General features: G+C 40.5%; 1 protein-coding gene across 1 annotated transcript in view; it reads left to right on the top strand.

Annotated features, from left to right (window-relative positions):
* The window catches only part of atrn (attractin), a 192,178-nt gene that overhangs the window by 71,523 nt on the left and 95,606 nt on the right, over nt 1–25,049 (top strand). The window contains exons 20-22 of the mRNA XM_061894846.1: nt 1,465–1,558; nt 1,930–1,982; nt 17,979–18,073. Coding sequence (XP_061750830.1) covers nt 1,465–1,558; nt 1,930–1,982; nt 17,979–18,073 — 242 coding nt within the window. The remainder of the gene's footprint in view (nt 1–1,464; nt 1,559–1,929; nt 1,983–17,978; nt 18,074–25,049) is intronic.

Genomic DNA, 25,049 nt, shown 5'->3' with positions numbered 1-25,049 from the left:
AAAATAGCTCAAATAGCAGCTTTTACCAGTGAGCTGCCTGTATTTTTTTAATTGTATTTATTTACTAGCAAGCTGGTCTCGCTTTGCTCAACATTTTTAATTCTAAGAGGGACAAAACTCAAATAGAATTTGAAAATTCCGTAAAAGGAAAAAAAATGTACGACGGAATGAGAGACAGAAATACCCATTTTAGAAAATGGATGGATGGATGGATTTACTTATTAAAGGTAAATTGAGCAAATTGGCGATTTCTGGCAATTTATTTGTGTGTATCAAACTGGTAGCCCTTCCATTAATCAGTACCCAAGAAGTAGCTCTTGGTTTCAAAAAGGTTGGTGACACCTGGTCTAGAACATGTTTTGCTTTATTCATTATTCACATGTTTCTTGCTACTTTATGTTAAATATTTTTTGCATGAAATTTCTAGTTCAATTTATCATCAATCATTATACCTAGATATTTGGTTTAATTTACTCCTTAAATTTCTATTCCGTCTATTTGTATTTGTGTTCGACTTTCTCTTTTACTGTTACCAAGTAGCATTATTTTAGTTTTACTGAGATTCAAAGAAAGTCTGTTTTTGTCAAACCATCTTTTTAATGTGTTAATTTCTTCTGTTATTTGTATTATCTTCTGTGTGTTCTCTCCTGAACAAAACACAGTTGTATCATCTGCAAATTATACTAACTTTAATTTTTTTTAAATTTAAAAATGTCATTTATATAGAGATTGAATAATTTGGGTCCTAGTATTGATCCCTGAGGTACACCACAGGATATATTTAGCGTTGTAAATGTGTGTTCGCCTAGCTTCACGTATTGTTTCCTGTTCGTTAAATAACTTCTTATCCAGTTTAAAACTAACCCTCTGATGCCATATCGTTCTTGTTTTTTGATGAAAATATTATGATTAATTGTGTCAAATGCTTTAGTTAGATTCATAAACACTGCTGCCGCACATTTTTAACTATCTATTTGCATTGTTAATTTCTTCCGTAAATATTAAAGCAATCGAAGTTGAAACATTAGCTCTGTACCCATATTGGTCTCTCTTTTGTTTGTGAAACTGTCTAATCTGTTTTTGAACAGTTTTTCAATGATTTTAGGAAATTGTGGGAAGTAAAGAAACAAGTCTATAATTTGTAAATTGGTGTTTGTCTCCAGAATTGGTGCAATTTTGCTGTTTTCATTTTGTTTGTACACGTATATACATGGCGTCTTAGTTACTTGTGTTTTTCAACTATTTTATATGAGAAAAGTAGAGGAAGTGCACAATAGAAATTTATGGAGAGGCACAGTCTGTCAGAGAGAGACGTGCATAAACACACACAAAAACAACGGTGTGTGTCCTTTTGGGTTTAATAAATTCTCTTTTAAATGTAAATAATTTCCAGCATACAATGCTATTGTCTGATGGACTGTTGAGGTAATACAAGTCACTCCTGTGTATTTTCCCTCCATTCAGCGTGCAAGTGTAACGGCCACGCCAGCATGTGCAACCCCAACAACGGCAAATGTTTCTGCACCACCAAAGGCATCAAAGGAGACCGCTGCCACCTGTAAGTGTCCTGCACGATCTCACTGTCCTCCATATTGTGCTGCGGTTGTTTCATCAGCACAATATGGACACGTACTTGAAAGCCCAGTGTGACGACATGTGGAGATGATCACTCTCTTTGCCAGCACTCGCCCTGGAACATTCCGGTGGTGGCTCTTCATTAACGCCTGCAGATATATTGTGATTACTTTTCTCACTCTTTGGTTAACGGTCATGTGCACATGGCGTGGCGCCAAATGGAGAAAAGACGTGTGGCTTCACTGAGCTTTACAGCCATCCTTCATTTAATTGTCATCAACCAAGTTCTTTTTTTTTTGGAGCCTCTCTTTCTGTCCTGCTGAGCACTTGTCGTCCCCACCTCTTGTGTTGTAGGTGTGAAGTGGAGAATCGTTACCAAGGCAACCCCCTCAAAGGCACCTGTTACTGTAAGTGCAATTCAAAGCAGAGGAGCGGTCAGGTCGATACTACCGTGTACTTACTTGGCACTTGATACAAAGCACCTCTCAGCTAGCTTGATTTTTGCCGGCAGTGAAGTGTTGAAGTGCGGCTGGAAGTTGGTCGATAAAACTTTTGAAGACTTTCAATTTGGGGGCTTTTTTTTTCCTCCCTCACTGGCTGATTTGTGGGTTTTGTAGCAGCTGGTTTGCGTCTTCTCTCATCAAGCCTGAGGGCCCTTCACGTAACAATTAGTTGACACAAGTGACTGCAGTGTGCATGCCAGTCCAGTAAGTGACAATGTATGTTGGGAAAAACACTCCTATACTATCACTACACATATATGTAAAGGCCATTGTGTGTCTGTCTGTGTGCGTGCGTCCATATATAAACACACGTGTGTGTGTGTGTATATATATATATATATATATATATATATATATATATATATATATTAGGAGTGTGGGAAAAAATCGATTCGAATACGTTGTGCGATTCAAAATCGATTCTCTTTTTTTTTTTTTAAATCGATTTTTTATTATATTTATATATTTTTTTAAATCAATCCAAAAAAACACTACACAGCAATGCCATAACAATGCAATCAAATTCCAAAACCAAACTTGACCCAGCAACACTCAGAACTGCAATAAACAGAGCAATTGAGGAGACACAAACACGACACAGAACAAACCAAAAGTGGCAACACAAAAATGAATATTATCAACAACAGTATCAATATTAGTTATAATTTCAGCATAGCAGTGATTAAAAATCCCTCATTGACATTATAATTAGACATTTATAAAATAATAAAAAAGAACAATAGTGTCACAGTGGCTTACACTTGCATCGCATCTCAAAAGCTTGACAACACAATGTGTCCAATGTTTTCACAAAGATAAAATAAGTCATATTTTTGGTTCGTTTAATAGTTAAAACAAATTTACATCATTGCAATCAGTTGATAAAACATTGTCCTTTACAATTGTAAAAGCTTTTCTTTAAAAAATCTACTACTCTGCTAGCATGTCAGCAGACTGAGGTAGATCCTGCTGAAATCCTATGTATTGAATGGATACAGAATCGTTTTGAATCGGAAAAATATCGTTTTTTAATCGAGAATCGAATCGAAAAAATCGATATATTATCGAATCGTGACCCCAAGAATCGATATTGAATCGAATCGTGGGACACCCAAAGATTATATATATATATGGATATACTGTATATGTATATATATCCATATATAATCCCACATGTATGTAAATATGTGTATGTATGTGTGTGTGTATATATATATATATATATATATATATATATATATAACATATATATAACATACATATATAAGTATACATATGTGTATGTATTTGTATATAACACATATATAAGTATACATACGTGTATTTGTATATGTGTGTATCTATGTTTATATATGTATGTATAATATATATATGTGTGTTTATGTACGTCCATCCATTTTCTACCACTTGTCCCTTTTTATATTTATGTATATGTGGTAATATATATGTATACAAACCCCGTTTCCATATGAGTTCGGAAATTGTGTTAGATGTAAATATAAACGGAATACAATTTTTTGCAAATCATTTTCAACCCATATTCAATTGAATGTACTACAAAGACAAGATAATTGATGTTCAAACTCATAAACTTTATGTTCTTTTGCAAATAATAATTTCTTAGAATTTCATGGCTCCGGCGGCCGCGGGTGTTTGTACTGCGGGCGGGCGGTGGTGGTGATGGTTGGTGTGGTGCTACCGGTGGTTGGCATTGCTGTGTTGGGTTGGAGTGGTTGGGGGACTGTGATTGGTGTCTGCGCGCCTGTGGGGTTGTGGGTGATGGCTGGCGTTGGGTTGCCGGCTGGTTTGAATGCTGACTGTCCGGGCCCTCTACTCCTCCTACTTATAGCACACACACTCACACATATATAAGACTTTGGGGGATTGACCTGCAGGGATGCATGGTAGGGGGGATAAGGATGCCTCCTATGGGACTCGAGTCCTCCTGTCTTGTCCCCTGCTCGTCCATCAATCTTAGCTGCATTGTAGACACTTAGGATTTGGGGGGCTCGGCTTGGTTGGGACCCACCATGACCTTGATGTCCCCCAATTTTAATCGCATTATTAGTTTCAAAAGCATACACATTTCACTCACGCTACTGTACACACACCAACAGGGACTGGACGTCGGCTGTAACGGCTGGCCTCCTAATTTTAACTGCACAGTAGACACTCTGGGGGCCCTGTATACATGGATGAGTGGGTTGGGGTTTGGGAGTACGGCGCACCCCTCATTGCCTCCTCGGCCAGCGCGGGTTGCGGGGACTGCGGTCTGGTGGCCTCGCTGAAGGTGTTATTATTATTATTATTATGTATGTATGTGTGTTTATGTATTTATATGTATGTGCATGTATATGTATGTATGTGTATGTGTATATATATATGTGTGTATATATATATATATATATATTTGTTCTGTATTTATTTTATTTGAAAGAAAAAATAATAGTACAATATATTATTTATTTGTGTGGGGCGTTGTGCGGGTCTCGCTTCCTGTTGGGTAGGGTCCGTGCCCGTGTGGCCCGTCCTTGCGCTGTGGAGTCTGTGTTGGTGACTTGATGCAGTGGCGGCGCGGCCCCTTTGTCTGGTCTGGATGCTGTATCTCGGTGGTTTGGGAGGTGGTGTGTTTGTGCGGGTTTGGGTGGTGGGGTCTATTGATGGGGGGGTGTTGATGTCTCTTGTTTGCGTGTTGGCGTTTGGGCTGACTGGCGGGCTGGCGCGGGCTGGTCTCCATGATCCTGTTGGCGTGTGGTTGCCGGTCGCAGTTTATTTATTTATTTAATTTTTTCATTTATTTTTTGTTCCCCCGATCACTTTGATTTGATGGGGTGGTGCTGGCTGTCTGGGGATATTGTAGCTGCTGTTTCTTATGCCATTTGTTTGTGGGGTGGCGCCCGAGGCTGCTGGGTCCGGTGCAGGGGGGTGGCTGATGTTGTGACTGGTGGTAGCGGGCACTCGTGGTGGTTGTCGGGGCTGACGGACCAGCTGGCTTCATACTTGTTTATTGTCGTGTTGATTGGATTGTCGGGTGTGGGCCTGGGGTGCCCTTGCGCCCTGCCGCGCCGCCCTTGCGCGCCCGGTTTCACACCGTTGTCTGGGCCGGGCTTGTGGGGGTTTGTCCCTGGGTGGCGTGGGTACGCGGCCGGACCTGTGGGGGTTGGGGGTTCGGCTAGTTCTCAGTGGCCTGGACTTCATTGCTGTCCCTCCGACATGTGTATGGATTTGCTGTCGTATAGATATTTGTGCGTTTGTATGTGTGTATGGATGGATGCAAATGTGTGTATGTACGTTTATTGGTGTGCATGTATGGTTACAAGTATGTGTGTGTTCATAGATGTGTATATGTATATGCGTATGTGCATGTGTGGGTATGTATACATATGTATGTTTGTGTATGCGTGTATATGTATGTATATATTTATGTATGTTAATATTTATGTTTTTATGTATGTATACACGTGTATGTATGTGTGTATGTTTGTGCATATATAGGTGTATGTATATGTGTGTATCTGTGTATGTATGTATGTATGTATGTGTAAGTGTATGTGTATATATGTGTATGTGTATATGTATGTGTATATATATATATATGTGTATATGTGTATATATGTATGTGTATGTGTATATATATATATGTATATATATGGCTATATAATATGTATGCCGGTATGTGTATGTTTGAATATATACATACACACGCGTGTGTGTATGTATATATGCAGATGTATATAGTTGTATATATATATATATATATATATGTATGTATGTGTGTGTGTGTGTGTGTGTGTGTGTGTGTGTGTGTGTGTGTGTGTGTGTGTGTGTGTGTGTGTGTGTGTGTGTGTGTGTGTGTGTGTGTATGTATGTATGTGTGTATGTGTATATATGTGTATGTATATTTCTGGGGATACACTCTGGGCATGCTGGTCAATCGGGGTCGGCGCCTCAGGCTACTGCATCCGGGCTGCATGTCTGGGGCCCCTGGGTCCCGCCGTCCATCCCTTCCGGGTGTCCTTCTTGGTTGGGGCCGGCTGGGTCTAGTCCCCTCATCCATTGTGGTAGCTTGGTGCTGCAGGGTATTCCGAATTGCTGCGAGTCGGCCAGCTGCTGGGGTAGTGAGGTTGTGTGTCAGCCTGTCTGTGAGCTTATTTATTTATTTATTTTTTATTTTATTTTTTTGTGTGTGTGTGTGTGTGTGTGTGTGTGTGTGTGTGTATATATATATATGTATGCGGAGGTATGTATGTATGTATATACGTATATGTGGGTATATAAAAATGTATGTATGTGTATGTATATATGTGTATGTGTGTATATATGTGTATATGTGTGTGTGTATATATGTGTATGTATGTGTATGTATGCATATGTATGTATGTGTGTGTATATATATATGTATGTATGTGTGTGTGTGTATGTATGTGTATGTACGTGTATGTGTATATATATGTATATATATGTGTATGGATGTGTATGTATATGTATATGTATATATATATATATATATATATATATATATATGTAGGTGTGGGAAAAAATCACAAGACTACTTCATCTCTACAGATCTGTTTCATGAGGGGTTCCCTCAATCATCAGGAGATTTTAATGGAAGCATTCACATACAATGGTTTATATAGAGCACAGAGTGGGTGGGTACAAGCAGGCGTAGGGTGTGGTGATTGGCTCATGTGTTACCTAGGAGGTGTTTCCGCCTGTGGCGGCATGTTGAAATGATTTCACTGCGCTTGTTGAGGGATGATAGCTCTGGATGATATATAATAAACAGTTTCTCTTTTAAGCATAAGTGGCATCTTTTATTACCACTGTTGTAAGGTGTGCTGGATGCAAGAATTTGCCATGTTATTGAATATTCAACATTATTGTCTTTGAGGTTCCAAATGTGTTTGCTGAGTTCGGTAGAATTCTGCAAAGTCTGGTTTCTAAAGGAGGCGTTGTGATTATTCCATCTTGTTTTGAACGCTCCTTCGGTTAATCCTACGTACGTGTCGGATGTGTTAATGTCCTTGCGTATTACCTTTGCTTGGTAAACGACTGATGTCTGTAAGCACCTTCCGTTGAGAGGGCAATCAGGTTTCTTGCGACAGTTACATTCATTATTGGTTTCAGAGTCGTTTAGTCTGGGGGTAGGCAGTCCTTTTGCAATTGCTTTGTTGTGGTTTGAAATGATTTGTTGCATGTTATTCATACAGCTGTAGCTCAATTTAATGTTGTTCTTGTTGAATATTTTTCTTAGGGTGTTGCCTTTGGGGAAGTGTTTGTCGATCAGAGTGAGGAACTTGCGGCCGATGTTGGTTGAGACGTCTTTGCTGAATGGCGGATTGTACCAGATGATGTTGTTTCGTTTTCTGCTCTTTTTTGGTTGGTTTCCTGGGGTGGGTTCATAGGTGAGGGTGAAGTTGTATCCGCTTTCATCAAGTGCTTTCTGGTACGGGGGGGTTGTTTGGTCGAATTCAGCTTTGCTGGATGACAGCATCGATAGCCTTTTATTAATTCCGGTAGGTATTCTTTTCGTGGTGGTGGGTGGGTGGTTGCTGTCGTGGTGCACGTATTGGAGTGTTGTGTTGGGTTTCGTGAATGGTTGGTAGCTGTTATTTCTCAGGTTGAAAGTGACGTCGAGGAAGTTGACGGTTTGCTTGTTGGCTTCAATCGTGATCCGTAGGCCGTTTTCTTTGAAGATTTGGCATATGGGCTTCTTGGTGTTCTCGCTGCTCCTTGGCGAGGCGCGGCACACTGCCAGTCCATCATCACGGTAAATACCAAGGTTCAGGTTGAGGCTAGCAAGCTGGGAGAGGAGGAAACTCCCAACGAGTTTGCACGTTTCTGCTCCGTCAAAACTCCCCATAGTAACGTCAAATGTTGAATTGTTCTTTTTTTGCCATGGTGTACTGTTGTGGATGAGTATGGAGTTCTTTGCGTGGATGATGATGTTTCTTTCGTTGCCTGTGATTGAGTCGTAGTCCGAGGCGAAGTTTAGTGCTTGGGTCAGTAGGTCTTGCGTGATGGAAGGGTAAAATTCTTCGATGTCGAAGGAGATAAAGTTGTGTTGTTGTTTGTCTTGGATGTTGTTGAACCATTTGATTACTGCTGCTGTATTTCTCCATTGGTTGAGTGGTGTTTTGTCCTTGATTTTTGCGTTGATTCTGTCCAGGATTATTTTGCTGATTTTTCCTATTTCGGATTTAGTTGGGTTTATTAGTCGGCATGTTGGGTTATTTGCGAAGTTGGGTTTGTGGTCCTTCAGTGTGATGAATGCTTCTTTGTTGGCTGTGGCGTCCACCCTGTCCTCAATGTCCAGTTCGGTTGCGATCCGCTTGTTTTCCAGGTGGATGTTCTGTAAAGTGTTGGGTTGCGCTTTTTTGTATGATTTGGTGATGCTTTTGTCCAGTAAAGAGTTATGTTCTGGTATGTCCATTCTGTAGAAGTTTGTGGTTTTATCGGCGGCTATGATGAGGTTGCTTACTTTCTTGATGCGCTCCGTGTCATTTTTCAGCTTGGTGAGGAATGGGTTGCGGACTGGCTTAAATTTGACTGATTGTATCATTTTGAGCATGTCGTTCTCAAAGTCCTTTAATTCCTTGACTGTGGGTGGGTTCTTGGTAGATTTGAATCCGTAAGTTTCCTTTTGCGTTCCTTTTGTTTCAGGGTGGAGGAAAAAGTGTGCTTTCCACCGCATCCTTCTTAGGAAGTGTTCCGTCTTTTCTATGAGTCTTTGCTTGTAGTCCTTCTGCGCGGGTATGGGAATGTTCTTCGTGGAGTAGTCGATGCTGAACTTTTCCATTTCGGATCGTCGTACAGTGCTCAACAAATGTCAATTTGGAGCGGAATATGTCTTGATTGGATTATCCGGAGAATAGTGCTCGATACCGTGGTAGAGCGCAATATGTAGGTGTGGGAAAAAATCACAAGACTACTTCATCTTCATATATATATATATATATATAATTTAATTTATTTATTTTGTTTTTTTTTGTTTTGTTTTAAATTTTTTTTACTTTTGTCCCCTCCCTCAGGGGGGGGACTTCGACAGGGCGGTTGCTGGTTGTTCCATCTCCATCGTTGGGGTCCCTGCAGGTGGGGTGGGTGGTCCCCGCGGCCCTGCGCTGGGTGGTCCTGTGACGGCCGGCTCGGGTGGGGTGGCCTGGTGTGGGCCGCGCCGTGCTCCCGGGGGTGGGGGTGGGGTCTGGGGGGCCCAGGTGCTGGTGGGGCGGGGGTGGTCTTCCCGTCCGGCTGCGGGGAGTCTCTGGGTTCCCCCGGGCGGGGCGTCCCGTCTTTCTGCCCGTGTGGGGGGTTCTTTCTCGCTGGCTTGGGGTCTGGCCGTCCGCTGCTTCTCTCGTGCCCTGTCCTCTGGCGGGAGCATCTGTCTGCGGCCTGCTGCCGGCTCTTCCGGGCGGCGCGGTGGGCCGGGCTCTGGGGTTCCCGCCGCCGGCCGGCCTGGCTACGTGGGGCGGGTGGTCCCTGGTTGCCTGGGCGCCACACCTGCTGTTTGGGTTGGGCTCTCTGGGCGGCTGGGTCCGCACTCTGGCTCCCACGCACACTAGGGGTCATATATATTGTACATACAAACACACATATACTAACACAGCACACCCCGTTACTCATACATACAAACGTCCATACATTGTTACTACGCTCCCACATACATACACAAATACAGTACATACCTACATACTCCAAGTACGTCCATCCACCCGCACATTCACGGTACGAACATACATATACTGTACATATACATTCACTGTACAAACATACATATACTGTACATATACATTTACTGTACAAACATTCATATACACATTCTGTTCATATACAAGTACATATACATACATACACTCATGCACATAATCATGTTTCATCAAACATATATCAATGCTGTTGCCCTAGGGTAAACTGGGTAACACAAGGCATATTGACAGAGCTTAAACCATTGTTACTATAACAATCTACAAGATTAATATAGGTTGCCTCTCTCTCTTCCCTTTCATCTTTCGGTATTCCTTCTTCTTTTTTTTTTAATTCTTTTTTTTATTATCTTTCTAGCTATCATTATGTATACGTATCGTTGCATTTGGACAACTTTATTGTTGATAATAGAGGTAATCTATTGGTTTTGTTCATGATCAATAGCGCTTTTTCTATTGGTATTTGTATTGCTCCAGTTTTAGTGTAAAAATGCTCATTGTCATTACTATATTATTTATTTCACTAACTGTTTATTTGCTATCACTTTTACGATCATATTTGTACATATTATGTATGTGCTGGTGTTGTTCTATTGTTGTTGTTATTGTTGTATTTGCTGTTGTTGTTTTTGTCTCTCTGTCTAATCCCCCTCTTATCCCCACAATTTCCCCCTCTGTCTTCCTTTTTTTCTCTTTCTATCCCCTCCTGCTCCGGCCCGGCTGCACCAAATGATAATATAAATACATTTAATAAAGTCACATTCAAATAAGACAACAAGAGAAGTATCTTACACTTCTCTTTTGTAAAGTAAATCTGAACAGACGATATGGGCATCTACATCAACTATATGATTTGCCTGAGAAGCTGGAAAGGACAAAAAAAAAAAAGAATTTCATGGCCGCAAAACGTGCCAAAGTAGTTGGGAAAGGGCCTGTTCACCACTGTTACCTCGCCTTTTCTTTTAACAACACTCAATAAATGTTTGGGGACTAAAAAAACTAATTGTTGAAGCTTTGAAAGTGGAATTCTTTCCCATTCTTGTTTTACTTAGAGCTTTAGTCGTTCAACAGTCTGGGGTCTCCGCTGTTGTATTTCACGCTTCATAATGCGCCACACATTTTTGATGGGAGACAGGTCTGGACTGCAGAAGGGCCAGGAAAGTACCCACACTCTTTTGCTACGAAAACACACTTTTGTAACACGTGGCTTGGCATTGTCTTGCTGAAATAAACAGGGGCGTCCATGATAACGTTGCTTGGATGACAACATACGTTGCTCCAAAACCTGTATGGACCATTCAGCATTAATGGTGCCTTCAAAGATGTGTAAGCTACCCATGCCTTGGGCACTAATACACACCCATACTATCACAGATGCTGGCTTTCGAACTTTGCGCCTATAACAATCCGGATGGTTATTTTCCTCTTTGTGCCGGAGGACACCACATCCATAGTTTCCAAATATAATTTGAAATGTGGACTTGTCAGACCACAGAACACTTTTCCACTTTGCATCAGTCCATCTTAGATGAGCTCGGGCCCAGCAAAGCTGGCTGTGTTTTTGGGTGTTGTTGATAAATGGGTTTTGCTTTGCATAGTAGAGTTTTAACTTGCACTTACAGATGTAGCGACCAAGTGTAGTTTCTGACAGTGTTTTTATGAAGTGTTCATGAGCCCATGTGGTGATATCCTTTACACACTGATGTTGGTTTTTGATGCATTACCACCTGAGGGATCAAAGGTCTGTAATATCATCCCTTACGTGCAGTGATTTCTCTAGATTCTCAGAAACTTTTGATGATTTTACAGACCGTAGATGGTAAAATCTCTAAATTCCTTGCAATAGCTCATTGAGAAATGTTCTAAAACTGTTCGACAATTTGCTTACAAATTACTTAGCATTTCATGCAAGGTGCTTTTATACCCAATCATGGTACCTACCTGTTCCCAATTAGCCTGCACACCTGTGGGATGTTCCAAATAAGTGTTTGATGAGCATTTCTCCACTTTCTCAGTCTTTTCTACCACTTGTGCCAGTTTTTTTGAAACATGTTGCAGGCATCAAATTCCAAATTAGCTAATATTTGCAAAAAAAAAAAACAAAGTTGACCAGTTCAAACGTTAAGTATCTTGCCTTTGCAATCTATTATCAATATTTATTGCCACCTTTCCCAACTTCTTTGTAATGTGTTGCTGGCATCAAATTCTAAAGTTAATGATTATTTGCAAACCAAAAAATGTTTATCAGTTTGAACATCGAATACGTTGCCTTTGTAGCATATTCAACTGAATATTGGTTGAAAATAATTTGCAAATCATTATATCCCGCTTATTTTTACATCTAACATAATTTCCCTACTTATATGGAAACAGGGTTTGTATATACACACGTATATATACAGTATGTATACAAACCCTGTTTCCATTTGAGTTGGGAAATTGTGTTAGATGTAAATATAAACGGAATACAATGATTTGCAAATCCTTTTCAACCCATTTTCAATTGAATGCACTACAAAGACAAGATATTTGATGTTCAAACTCCTAAACTAAATTTTTGGGGGAAATGATTAACTTAGAATTTCAATTTTTGCAACACATGCCAAAGTAATTGGGGAAGAGCATGTTCACCACTGTGTTACATCACCTTTTCTTATAACATCACTGAATAAACATTTTGGAACTGAGGAAACTAATTGTTGAATCTTTGAAAGTGGAATTATTTCCCGTTCTCGTTTTATGTAGAGCTTCAGTCGTTCAACAGTCTGGAGTTTCCGCTGTCGTATTTTACGCTTCAAGATGCACTACACATTTTCGATGGGAGACAGGTCTGGACTGCAGGCGCGCCAGGAAAGTACCCGGACTATTTTTTTACGAAGCTACGCTGTTATAACACGTGCTGAATGTGGCTTGGCAATGTCTTGCTGAAATAAGCAGGGCGTCCATGAAAAAGACAGCGCTTAGATCGAAGCATATGTTGTTCCAAAAGCTGCATACACAGATGTGTAAGTTTCCCATGCCTTGGGCACTAATGCACCCCCATACCATCACAGATACTGGCTTTTGAACTTTGCGTCGATAACAGTCTGGATGGTTCGCTTCCCCTTTGGTCCAGATGACGCGATGTCGAATATTTCCAAAAACAATTTGAAATGTGGACTTGTTAGACTACAGAACACTTTTCCACTTTGCATCAGTCCATCTTAGATGATCTCGAGCTCAGAGAAGCAGGCGGCGTTTCTGGATGTTGTTGATAAATTGCTTTCGCTTTGCATAGTAGAGATTTAACTTGCACTTACAGATGTAGCGACAAACTGTATTTAGTGACAGTGGTTTTCTGAAGTGTTCCTGAGCCCATGTGGTGATATCCTTTAGAGATTGATGTCGAATTTTGAGGGATCGAAGGTCACGGTCATTCAATGTTGGTTTCCGGTCATGCCGCTTACGTGGAGGGATTCCTCCAGATTCTCCAAACCTTTTGATATATTATGGACCGTAGTTTTTGAAATCCTAAATTTCTTGCAATTGCACTTTGAGAAACGTTGTTCTTAAACTGTTTGACTATTTGCTCACGCAGTTGTGGACAAAGGGGTGTACCTCGCTCCATCCTTTCTTGTGAAAGACTGAGCATTTTTTGGGAAACTGTTTTTTTACCCAATCATGGCACCCACCTGTTCCCAATTAGCCTGCACACCTGTGGGATGTTCCAAATTAGTGTTTGATGAGCATTCCTCAACTTTATCAGTATTTATTCCCACCTTTCCCAACTTCTTTGTCACGTGTTGCTAGCATGAAATTCTAAAGTTAATGATTATTTTCCAAAAATATTTTTTTATCAGTTTGAACATCAAATATGATGTCTTTGTACCATATTCAACTGAATATGGGTTGAAAATGATTTGCAAATCATTGTATTCCGTTTACAAAGTATTTACATCTAACACAATTTCCCAACTCATATGGAAACAGGGTTTGTACATATATATATATATAAACATATATAGCCATACTTACATATATACATAAGTATATATATATATATACATATATATATATATATATATATATATGCATACATATATACACATACACACATGTACATATTTATATATATGTATATATACATATATATATATATACAGTGGGGCAAAAAAGTATTTAGTCAGCCACCGATTGTGCAAGTTCTCCCACTTAAAATGATGACAGAGGTCTGTAATTTTTATCATAGGTACACTTCAACTGTGAGAGACAGAATGTGAAAAAAAAATCCAGGAATTCACATTGTAGGAATTTTAAAGAATTTCTTTGTAAATTATGGTGGAACATAAGTATTTGGTCAATAACAAAAATTAAACTCAATACTTTGTAATATAACATTTGTTGGCAATAACAGAGGTCAAAGGATTACTATAGGTTATTACCAGGTTTGCACACACAGTAGCTGGTATTTTGGCCCATTCCTCTATGCAGATCTAGAGAGCAGTGATGTTTTGGGGCTGTCGCCAAGCAAGACAGACTTTCAACTCACTCCACAGATTTGTTTATGGGGTGGAGGTCTGGAGACTGGCTAGGCCACTCCAGGACTTTCAAATGCTTCTTACTGAGCCACTTCTTCGTTGCCCGGGCTGTGTGTTTGGGATCATTGTCATTCTGGAAGACCCAGCCACGTTTCATCTTCAAAGCTCTCACTGATGGAAGGAGGTTTTGGCTCAGAATCTCACGATACATGGCCCCATTCATTCTTTCCTTAACACGGATCAGTCTTCCTGTCCCCTTAGCAGAAAAACAGCCCCAAAGCATGATATTTCCACCCCCATGCTTCACAGTAAGTTTGGTGGTCTTGGGATGCAACTCAGTATTCTTCTTCCTCCAAACACGACGAGTTGAGTTTATACAAAACGTTCTGGTTTCATCTGACCACATAACATTCTCCCAATCCTCTGCTGTATCATCCATGGTGTGCTCTCTGGCAAACTTCAGACGGGCCTGGACATGCACTGGCTTAAGCAGGGGGACACGTCTGGCACTGCAGGATTTGATTCTCTGTCGGCGTAGTGTGTTACTGATGGTAACCTTTGTTACTTTAGTCCCAGCTCTCTGCAGGTCATTCACCAGGTACCCCCGTATGGTTCTGGGATTTTTGCTCACCGTTCTCATGATCATTTTGACCCCACGGGATGAGATCTGGCGTGGAGCCTCAGATCGAGGGGGATTATCAGTGGTCTTTTATGTCTTCCATTTTCTGATAATTGCTCCCACAGTTGATTTTTTCACACTAAGCCGCTTGCCTATTGTAGATTCACTCTTCCCAGTCTGGTGCAGGTCTACAATTCTTTTCCTGGTGTCCTTCGACAGCTCTTTGGTTTTGGCCATAGTGGAGTTTGGAGTCTGACTGTTTGAGGCTGTGGACAGGTGTCTTTTATACAGATAACGAGTTCAAACAGGTTCCATTAATACAGGTAACGAGTGGAGGACAGAAAAGTTTCTTAAAGAAGAAGTTGCAGGTCTGTGAGAGCCAGAGATCTTCCTTGTTTGAAGTGACCAAATACTTATTTTCCACCATAATTTACAAATAAATTATTTAAAATTCCTACAATGTGAATTCCTGGATTTCTTTTTTCACATTCTGTCTCTCACAGTTGAAGTGTACCTGTGATGAAAATTACAGACCTCTGTCATCATTTTAAGTGGGAGAACTTGCACAATCGGTGGCTGACTAAATACTGTTTTGCCCCATTGTATATGTATATCGATTCCTTCCGGAGAGTTCCTTCAGGAAAGTTAAAATTCCAGCAGCAGTGTACGGAGGTGAGATCAATTTAAAAAGTAAATAATGGGGGTATAAATGAAAACAAAATAGAAAAATATTACAATAAGAATACAAATAAAAAGCAACAATGGGAATAAAAATATAACAGTAAAATAAGAATATAACAAGAGAAACTAGGCAGTACAGAACTATTGCACTGTTATTGTTTTGCATCCCCTGTCATCCTAGTACTGCACTTGGGATAAAGCAGTCTAGCACTGAACAGGCTCCTCTGGCTACTGATAACGGTATGCAGAGGGTGACTGGCATCATCCAGGATGCTCACAAGTTTTTCCACAGTCCTCTTCTCTGCCACCATCACCAGTGAGACCAGCCCGCCTGATCAGTTTCTCCAGTCTTGAGTTGCCCCCCCCCCCCCCCACGCCCCCCCCCCACCACCCCCCACCACACACTCCTTCAAAGATGTTGAAGGAGTGTATCCTCCTGAGGAAGTACAGCTTGCTCTGTCCTTTCCTGTACAAGTGGTCCGTGTTAACAGTCCAGTCCAGCTTAAGTCACAAACTGCATTATTTTTTTTAACATGCCTCAAAACAGCAGCTTGGAATTTTGGACATGCTCTCCCTGAGATAATCCTGATACCCACTACAACTATGGGAAATACTATACTTTGACTTTCACAAAGTGTATTATTTTTTATTTTGTTTAAACATGCCTCAAAACAACAGCTACAAAAACAATGAAGGCACACAACTTCAGTCCATAGTATACTAGAGTAATAAAATAAACAATAGCTACTGGTAGGTGCTTGAAGTGGTCTACCAGTCAGCCAGAGCTTCTGAAATGCTGCGTTGAGACAGTGCACCTCCATTCACCATAAGCTGCAAAGTGTGCGCCATGCAGAGCAGACTAGCCACCGTAGCTTTTGCCATACTGAGTGCGTTGTCCCTGACCACAATGTGAGCTTTTGCACTGGGGTGGTTTTTGTTGTATTTTTGTTTTTTCTCTGCGGAGTCTTTAAGCGACAACTGTGTGGTACTACATTTTTTCGGTGTTTGCTTTTCATCCATCTTCCGCTGGTATTCGTGTATCTCCTTATGATTCTTGAAGAGGTGGGAGATCTAGTTGCTTGTATTAAAGGAAGACGTCTTGGTTCCCCCTCGCATAACCAACTTTTTGCAGTCATTGCAAATTGCCAGTTTTGTATCCGTCAGAAAAACTTTAAAATGATCCCAATCCATAGACATGGGGTCGTTAGTTAGTCACCGAGCAAGCTCGTTTGTTAGCCACGGCTACAGCACCGGCAACAACACACTCTTGTTGTTGTTATGTTATGCTGACACACTGATGGAGGGAGCCGCCATGCAAGGCGCTAACCAGCACCCATCAGGAGCAAGGGTGAAGTGTCTTGCTCAGAATACAACGGACTTGACGAGGTTGGTACTAGGTGGGGATTGAACTAGGGACCCTCGGGTTGCGCACGGCCACTCTTCCACTGCGCCACGCCGTCCCCAATATATAATATATACGTACATACATGTATATGTTTGTATTTGTAGGTAATAAAAAAAAAATTATATATATATATATATATATATATATATGTATGTATATATATACTCTCACACACACTCACACACACACACACACACACACACACACACACACACACACACACACACACACACACACACACACACACACACACACACACAGAAAAAAACCTTGCAAGAGAACAAAGTTGGGCAGTGTTTCTGTGTGTGCGTGCATGTGTGTGCGTGTGTGTGGAGAACAGAGCAAAAGGTTCATGCTGGTGCTGGCCAGTAACCAACCTGAGCAGTTTGACTGTGCCATCAATGACAGAATCGATGAAATAGTCTTCTATACTTATTTTCCACCATAATTTACAAATACATTCTTTAAAATTCCTACAATGTGAATTCCTGGATTTCTTTTTTCACATTCTGTCTCTCACAGTTGAAGTGTACCTAGGATGACAATTACAGACCTATGTCATAATTTTAAGTGGGAGAACTTGCACAAACGGTGGCTGACTAAATACTTTTTGCCCCACTGTGTATATATATATATATATATATATATATATATATATATATATATATTTTTTTTTTATATATATATATATTTTTTGGTTTATATGTATGTTACATGCCCCCAAGTCAAAAAGTTTAGACAGCCCTGGTTTAAGACGATTTAAATTTTAGTGGTGTCAAATGAATATTTTTTTTAATAAAATTGTGGAAATCACAATTTTGAATCTTGACAAAGCAGTAAATACTACATGTAGATGAATGACCCAAACACAAACATGTTAAAGCAGTCGTCACTTCTAATAAACAAACCAGTTTTTTAATCATCATTTTATTTCTTTGTTAATCCTGTGGCATTGTCTGGGATGGTTCCACACAGACACTCTGCTCATCGATTACCAGTTCACCTTCAGCCTGTCGCAGGAGGACGACCGCTACTACACCGCCATCAACTTTGTGGCCACGCCAGAGGAGGTGAGTGTTTCACATGACAACACTTTTGAGCGTATCTCTTGTCATTGAACACAAATATAACTATATTTCCTTGACAGTAATGAAATAATACAATAGTGCAATAAGTTCCTGGGGCCTCATGTAACTTTGTGGATGATCAAAGTCAAACAAAACAGAAGTCGTCGTCATGGACCCATTAGCTGCACCAGCTAGCTCTCCAATTAGCTAACAGACTCAATAACTCCACGGTGACATTTTGGTGAATTCAATGAGGAATTTTTGAAACTGAAACAATATAAAAACAATGCTTAGTTTTAAATGCTACCACAGACCCTCGCAAACATGTTAGCAAATTAGTTGATGTTAACGAGGCCAGAATCATTACATTACGATAGCAAGTACAAATATGAATGAAAACACTCCTACAGACATCACACATGGGACTGTTTTAGTTATATCGTAAAACTTACAAACATTGCTTGAAATTACGAATGATGAATCCATACGAGTTGATACGCTATAGACTGCTCGAAGATGAAACAGCACTGTCCTTTCGGTCGAAAGCATTTAATCGAAGGACATTGCAGCGTGTGCAGTGAGCTAATTTGTCCAAAAGATTGCACAATAGCACAAACAACAAAGCACCGTCTCAGTGTATTTGTTTTTTGTTTTTGTTTTTCTTTTTGTATTATGGCCGAGAAATATCCATAATTTAACCGCACCATTCTAAAAGCCACTTGGTTCAAAGTGTAGGAAAAAACTAGCGGCTTTTAGTCCGGAGTTTACGGTATTTACTTTGTTACCTGCTGTTAAAGTATTTTTGTAGTTATTGGCCTCAACCTGAGTGAACCGAAAGCTAACAGGCTAACTCTAAATCTGATGTATTCATGTAGATAGAAATACCAATACAACGGGATCAGGGATCAGAGGCAATTGATTACATTTTGTCCCTTACTTAGATCATTCTACTATGTTACCTTATGTTTACATTACGAGCCTAAACTTATGTGCGTGTATATGTTAGCCAACCCATATCGAAAAAGAGTGTGGATAACCGACGAGAGGCTTTACTCCGTTTCTTTCATTCCGCTGTAGAAATCTCAAAAAGTTATTGGTGGATTATAATGAACCCTCAGGAAATGTCCAAAACGGGATACTATTATGGAGCCTAGCGCATGTCTGTGCTCTATTTGCTTTTTGTTCACTTTTTTATTTCACCATTTGTTATTATTTGGTTTATTTTAACATTATTATTAATACATTAATAGTTTTGGGACAAACGTAAAGTCTTTTTGACCAGGTACCATTATCACAACGACAAAATTACTCTGCTGACACCAACTTGAACTCTGGAAAAAAACAAGTTTTAAGTGCCGCTAGCCTCTGAAAAGCTAACGTGTCAGCACCCTTTCAAGTGGTTGCTTAGCAACAGTGAAATGCATTTGAGGAACAAAACTACCAGCCCGGGAAATCAGGGACTAGTGAACAAGTTTCTGGAAACATATAATCAGATGTAAACGATATCTTACAATCAACTGTTGAAAGTCTGCAATCAGACTACTTGCATTATTCCTGAAAGATTCATTGTTGTTATTATCCCTTTTCCTGAATATTAGATTTTTTTTATTTGGGGGGGTTTAATCCATCCTTCCATTTACTACCTCTCGTCTCTTTTGTGTGTGTGTGTGTGTGTGTGTGTGTGTACATATATATGTGTGTATATGTTTATATATGTATATACGTATGTGTGTGTATACGTGTGTAAATATACGTGTATATACATGTGTATATACACGTATATACAATGATTGTTTTACATCCAGAGATGCTTTCCTCTTCAGTCACCTTAGGTGAATGGAGCCTTGTTAATGAGGACTTGATATCATCAGACGGTATCCAGCGGTCATTGGGTGTTTCGACCCTGAACCGTAAAACCCTACCAGTGGTGGCCCAGTCACTGCCTATATCCTTCTCCTGGCTTCCAGCTCATCTTGTTTCTCCTGCTCCATAACCAGCAAAAGGCTCTCTCTGCTGCCTCCCCCATCCTGCGAACTGCTGTCTTTCTCTGCTTCCCTGTTATTCCAAAGGCTGTGAGCATTCTCCTTACCGATTGGGCAGGGAATCCTTTGCAGCCGACCTTGACCGGGAACAGCCATGCCTGCCATCCTTTTCCCCTGCAGTCATTCAAAAGGTCCTGGTATTTGGCACTTTAACTTTCAAAGGCTTGGTCGGACCCTTCTTCACATGAGACTGTGAGTTCCAAGAGAATGATCTTCTTTGCCTCTTCAGACCACAGCACCACATCCGGTCTCAGGGTTGTCTGGACAACCTGGGGGAACTGCAGCCTTTCCCCCAGGTCTACCTTCATGTCCCAAGAACGGGCCATTTGCAATAGGCTCTTCCTTGAATTTGCTGTGGTTGATGGCTTTTCTCCCTCCCTCACAAACTGGATTGATCTTGTTCTCCCTTGTGGTTGCCGTTTCTCGCATCTCTGCTGCTCCGGGGTGTTAGCCAGTGTCATGAGCACCTTGTCATGACGCCATCTGTATCTCCTTTGGGTGAGTGTTGTTTTACACCTTGACAGGATGTGCGCCATGGTACCCTTCCACCCGCAAAGCTTGCATAGTGGATCCTCTCTCATGCCCCATCTGTGCAAGTTTGTTGGAGGCGGGAGTGTGTCAAACACTGATCTCAGCAAGAAAGAGATGCAGAATGGTTCCAGCTTCCATAGATCTGCCCACGTGATCTTTCTCTCAGGGAGGTCCCATTTGGTCTAGGCTCCCTGGGACACAGCTTTCCGACCTTCCTCTTTCAGGTTTTGTACTTCCTCCTGGATCATAGCTCTTCTTTCCCTGGGTTCTGCTTTACTCCCCTGTTGGACATGGGAGGTTCCAAGACCTTGACTTCCTGTGCATGGCGATCCTATGATAACACATAGCCTCAACATGCTCTCAGCTTGTGCAAAAGATGTGTCAGCTTGCGTCAGCTTGCGTCCTGATCTCGTAGTGATGCCTGCGTGTCTGACTTGTTCGTCCTGGGTGTCTCTGTATGTCATTAAGACTCTGCACTTTGCTATCTTGAATTCCTCCACCACGGATGACAAGGGAAGCTGGACCTGTTCTGATTTTATGTAGAGGCCTACTGAAGTAAAGCTTGGAGGCATTCATTGCCATTTTCTGAGGTTCTTATTGATCTTTCTCTCCATTCCTTCTATGCATGTCAAAGGGATGTCATACACCGTCAACAGTCACATGAGTCTTGGTTACAGTCCATGTTGGTAGAGCCATATTTTCAATTTACCAGGGAGTCCTGATTTTTTTAATCCTCCTCAGCCATTCCTTCTCTGTACTGGTGATGTTGTTCCTGTCAGTAACTGAGCTGTCAAACTACTTTCCAAGGCACTTTATAGGGTTCTCCTCAATCGATTGAATTACTTCTCCTTGCACTTGCAGCTTGAACCTGTTCGTCAGTTTACCTTTTCCGGGTCACCATGCTCCTTGATTTTTTGGGGCTTAAACTTCATTTTGGACCATGTTGCCATGTGGTCTAGAACTGTTAGCACCTATCTCGCCTCCACATCGGTTGTGGTCGTCACGATGAGATCGTCCATGTAACGTAACCTCTTATTGGGGGTTGTCGAATGCCTGATTCCATTGCTGGTCCTATGGCTTCTTTCCCTGCAGCTGTTATGAGGAGGTTCATACCCATGATGAAGAAGATGGGTGAGATTGTGCATCCAGTTAAGATTCCCTTTTCCAGGTTTTGACACTGAGTTGTGAAATTGGCTGTTTTGAACCGTATCTGGAAGCCTCCAAAGTAGCTGGTTATCATTCCCTTGATGTGCAGAGGGATGTGGTCTAGTGCAGTGGTCTTCAACCTTTTTTCTGTGATGTACCCCCTGTGAAAAGTTTTTTAATTCTAGTACCCCCTAATCAGAGCAAAGCATTTTTGGTTGAAAAAAAGAGATAAAGAAGTAAAATACAGCACTATGTCACCAGTTTCTGATTTATTAAATTGTATAGCAGTGCAAAATATTGCTCATTTGTAGTGGTCTTTCTTGAACTATTTGGAAAAAAAGATATGATGTGGCGACTTGTCCAGGGTGTACGCCGCCTTCGGCCCGATTGTAGCTGAGATAGGCGCCAGCGCCCCCCGCAACCCCAAAAGGGAATAAGCGGTAAAAAATGGATGGATGGATGGATATGAAAATAACTAAAAACTTTTTGAAAAATAAGTGATTTAACTATGAATAAATATTTCTACACATAGAAGTAATCATCAACTTAAAGTGCCCTGTTTGGGGATTTTATTAGAGATCCATCTGGATTCATGAACTTAATTCTAAACATTTCTTCACAAAAAAATACATCTTTAATTTTTATGGAACATGTCCACAAAAAATCTAGCTGTCAACACTGAATATTGCATTGTTGCATTCTTTTCACACTTTATGAACTTACATTCATATTTTGTTGAAGTATTATTCAATAAATATATTTATAAAGGATTGTGTAATTGTTTCTATTTTTAGAATATTTTTGAAAAATCTCACGTACCCTTTGGCATACCTTCAAGAACGCCCAGGGGTACGCGTACCCCCATTTGAAAACCACTGGTCTAGTGCAGTGTGAATGAGGGCGTGAGGGATTGCTCAGTAGACGTTTGCCAGATCGAGCCAGACAACAGTCAGGTTGCCTTTGCTTGCTTTGTCCTTCTGGACCATCTGACTGAGAACTCCAGTGTGTTCCAGGCATCCAGAGAAGACTGGAATTCCACCTTTCTGGATAGAGGTGTCAACATATCCGCCCTCTGTCATGTATAAGGTCATGCCAGTACAATAAAAAAGATTGTGCCTTCTACGTTTAGAAGTGATATTGTACGGAACTGATTTATGGTTGAGGAGTTCTCTTCCTTTGGCACAAAACAGCCTTCTTCCTGCATGACGGAATGGTTCCCTTTTTCCACATCCTCTGGAACAGCATCCACAGCCTCCGAAGGAGTATCGGGCATTTCTTATACATCTTATAGGGTATACCAATTGGGGCCGGGGGCAGATCCTGTTCTGGCCTTTTTCACCACCTCTTGGATTTTCTTCCAGGATGGTTCACTGATGTTGAGCTCCTTTCTTGGTTTTTCCAAGCTGTCGAAATTATGGTTGGCTTTCAGGGCCTGTTTTTAACATATAGACACGTATAGACACATATATACATGTATATGTGTGTATATACATGTATATGTGTGTATATACATGTATATGTGTGTATATATACACGTGTATATGTGTGTATATATACACGTGTATATGTGTGTATATATACACGTGTATATGTGTGTATATATACACGTGTATATGTGTGTATATACACGTGTATATGTGTGTATATACACGTGTATATGTGTGTATATACACGTGTATATATGTGTGTATATACACGTGTATATATGTGTGTATATACACGTGTATATATGTGTGTATATACACGTGTATACATGTGTGTTTATACACGTGTATACATGTGTGTATATACACGTGTATATATGTGTGTATATACACGTGTATATATGTGTGTATATACACGTGTATATATGTGTGTGTATACACGTGTATATATGTGTGTGTATATATGTGTGTGTATACACGTGTGTGTATACACGTGTATATATGTGTGTGTATACACGTGTATATGTGTGTGTGTATACACGTGTATGTATGTGTGTGTATACACGTGTATATATGTGTGTGTATACACGTGTATATATGTGTGTGTGTATACACGTGTATATATGTGTGTGTGTATACACGTGTATATATGTGTGTGTGTATACACGTGTATATATGTGTGTGTGTATACACGTGTATATATGTGTGTGTGTATACACGTGTATATATGTGTGTGTGTATACACGTGTATATATGTGTGTGTGTATACACGTGTATATATGTGTGTGTGTATACACGTGTATATATGTGTGTGTGTATACACGTGTATATATGTGTGTGTGTATACACGTGTATATATGTGTGTGTATATACACGTGTGTGTATGTGTGTGTATATACACGTGTGTATGTGTGTGTATATACACGTGTGTATGTGTGTGTATATACATGTGTGTATGTGTGTGTATATACACATGTGTATGTGTGTGTATATACACATGTGTATGTGTGTGTATATACACGTGTGTATATGTGTGTATATACACGTGTGTATATGTGTGTATATATACACGTGTGTATATGTGTGTATATATATGTGTGTATATACACGTGTATATGTGTGTGTATATATGTGTGTATATACACGTGTATATGTGTGTATATATGTGTATATGCATGTATATAATTATGTATATATATATATATATATATATATATATATATATATATATATATATATATATATATATATATATATATAGATTAAATATATATGTTTATGTGTATATACATATATATGTATAAACTTAAATGGCAGAGGGGTTAGTGCGTCTGCCTCACAATACGAAGTTCCTGCAGTCCTGGGTTCAAATCCAGGCTCGGGATCTTTCTGTGTGGAGTTTGCATGTTCTCCCCGTGAATGCGTGGGTTCCCTCCGGGTACTCCGGCTTCCTCCCACTTCCAAAGACATGCACCTGGGGATAGGTTGATTGGCAACACTAAATTGGCCCTAGTGTGTGAATGTGAGTGTGAATGTTGTCTGTCTACCTGTGTTGGCCCTGCGATGAGGTGGCGACTTGTCCAGGGTGTACCCCGCCTTCCGCCCAATTGTAGCTGAGATGGGCGCCAGCGCCCCCCGCGACCCCGAAAGGGAATAAGCGGTAGAAAATGGATGGATGGATGGAGGCAAATTACAGTATCAAATGACTTGTTTTCAGGCTTGTGATTGGCTCAAATTACCTTTCATTAAGGTGGTTTAGCGCCACCCATAGTTTTTAGAAACAACTGCCTACCTGGGAATGCTTTTTCCTAACATTTTTGCTTTCCTTTTTAATAG

Source organism: Nerophis ophidion, linkage group LG03 (assembly GCF_033978795.1).
Source record: "Nerophis ophidion isolate RoL-2023_Sa linkage group LG03, RoL_Noph_v1.0, whole genome shotgun sequence".
In the NCBI taxonomy this organism is placed as follows: domain Eukaryota; kingdom Metazoa; phylum Chordata; class Actinopteri; order Syngnathiformes; family Syngnathidae; genus Nerophis; species Nerophis ophidion.
This window is presented reverse-complemented; position numbering and strand designations above follow the sequence as displayed.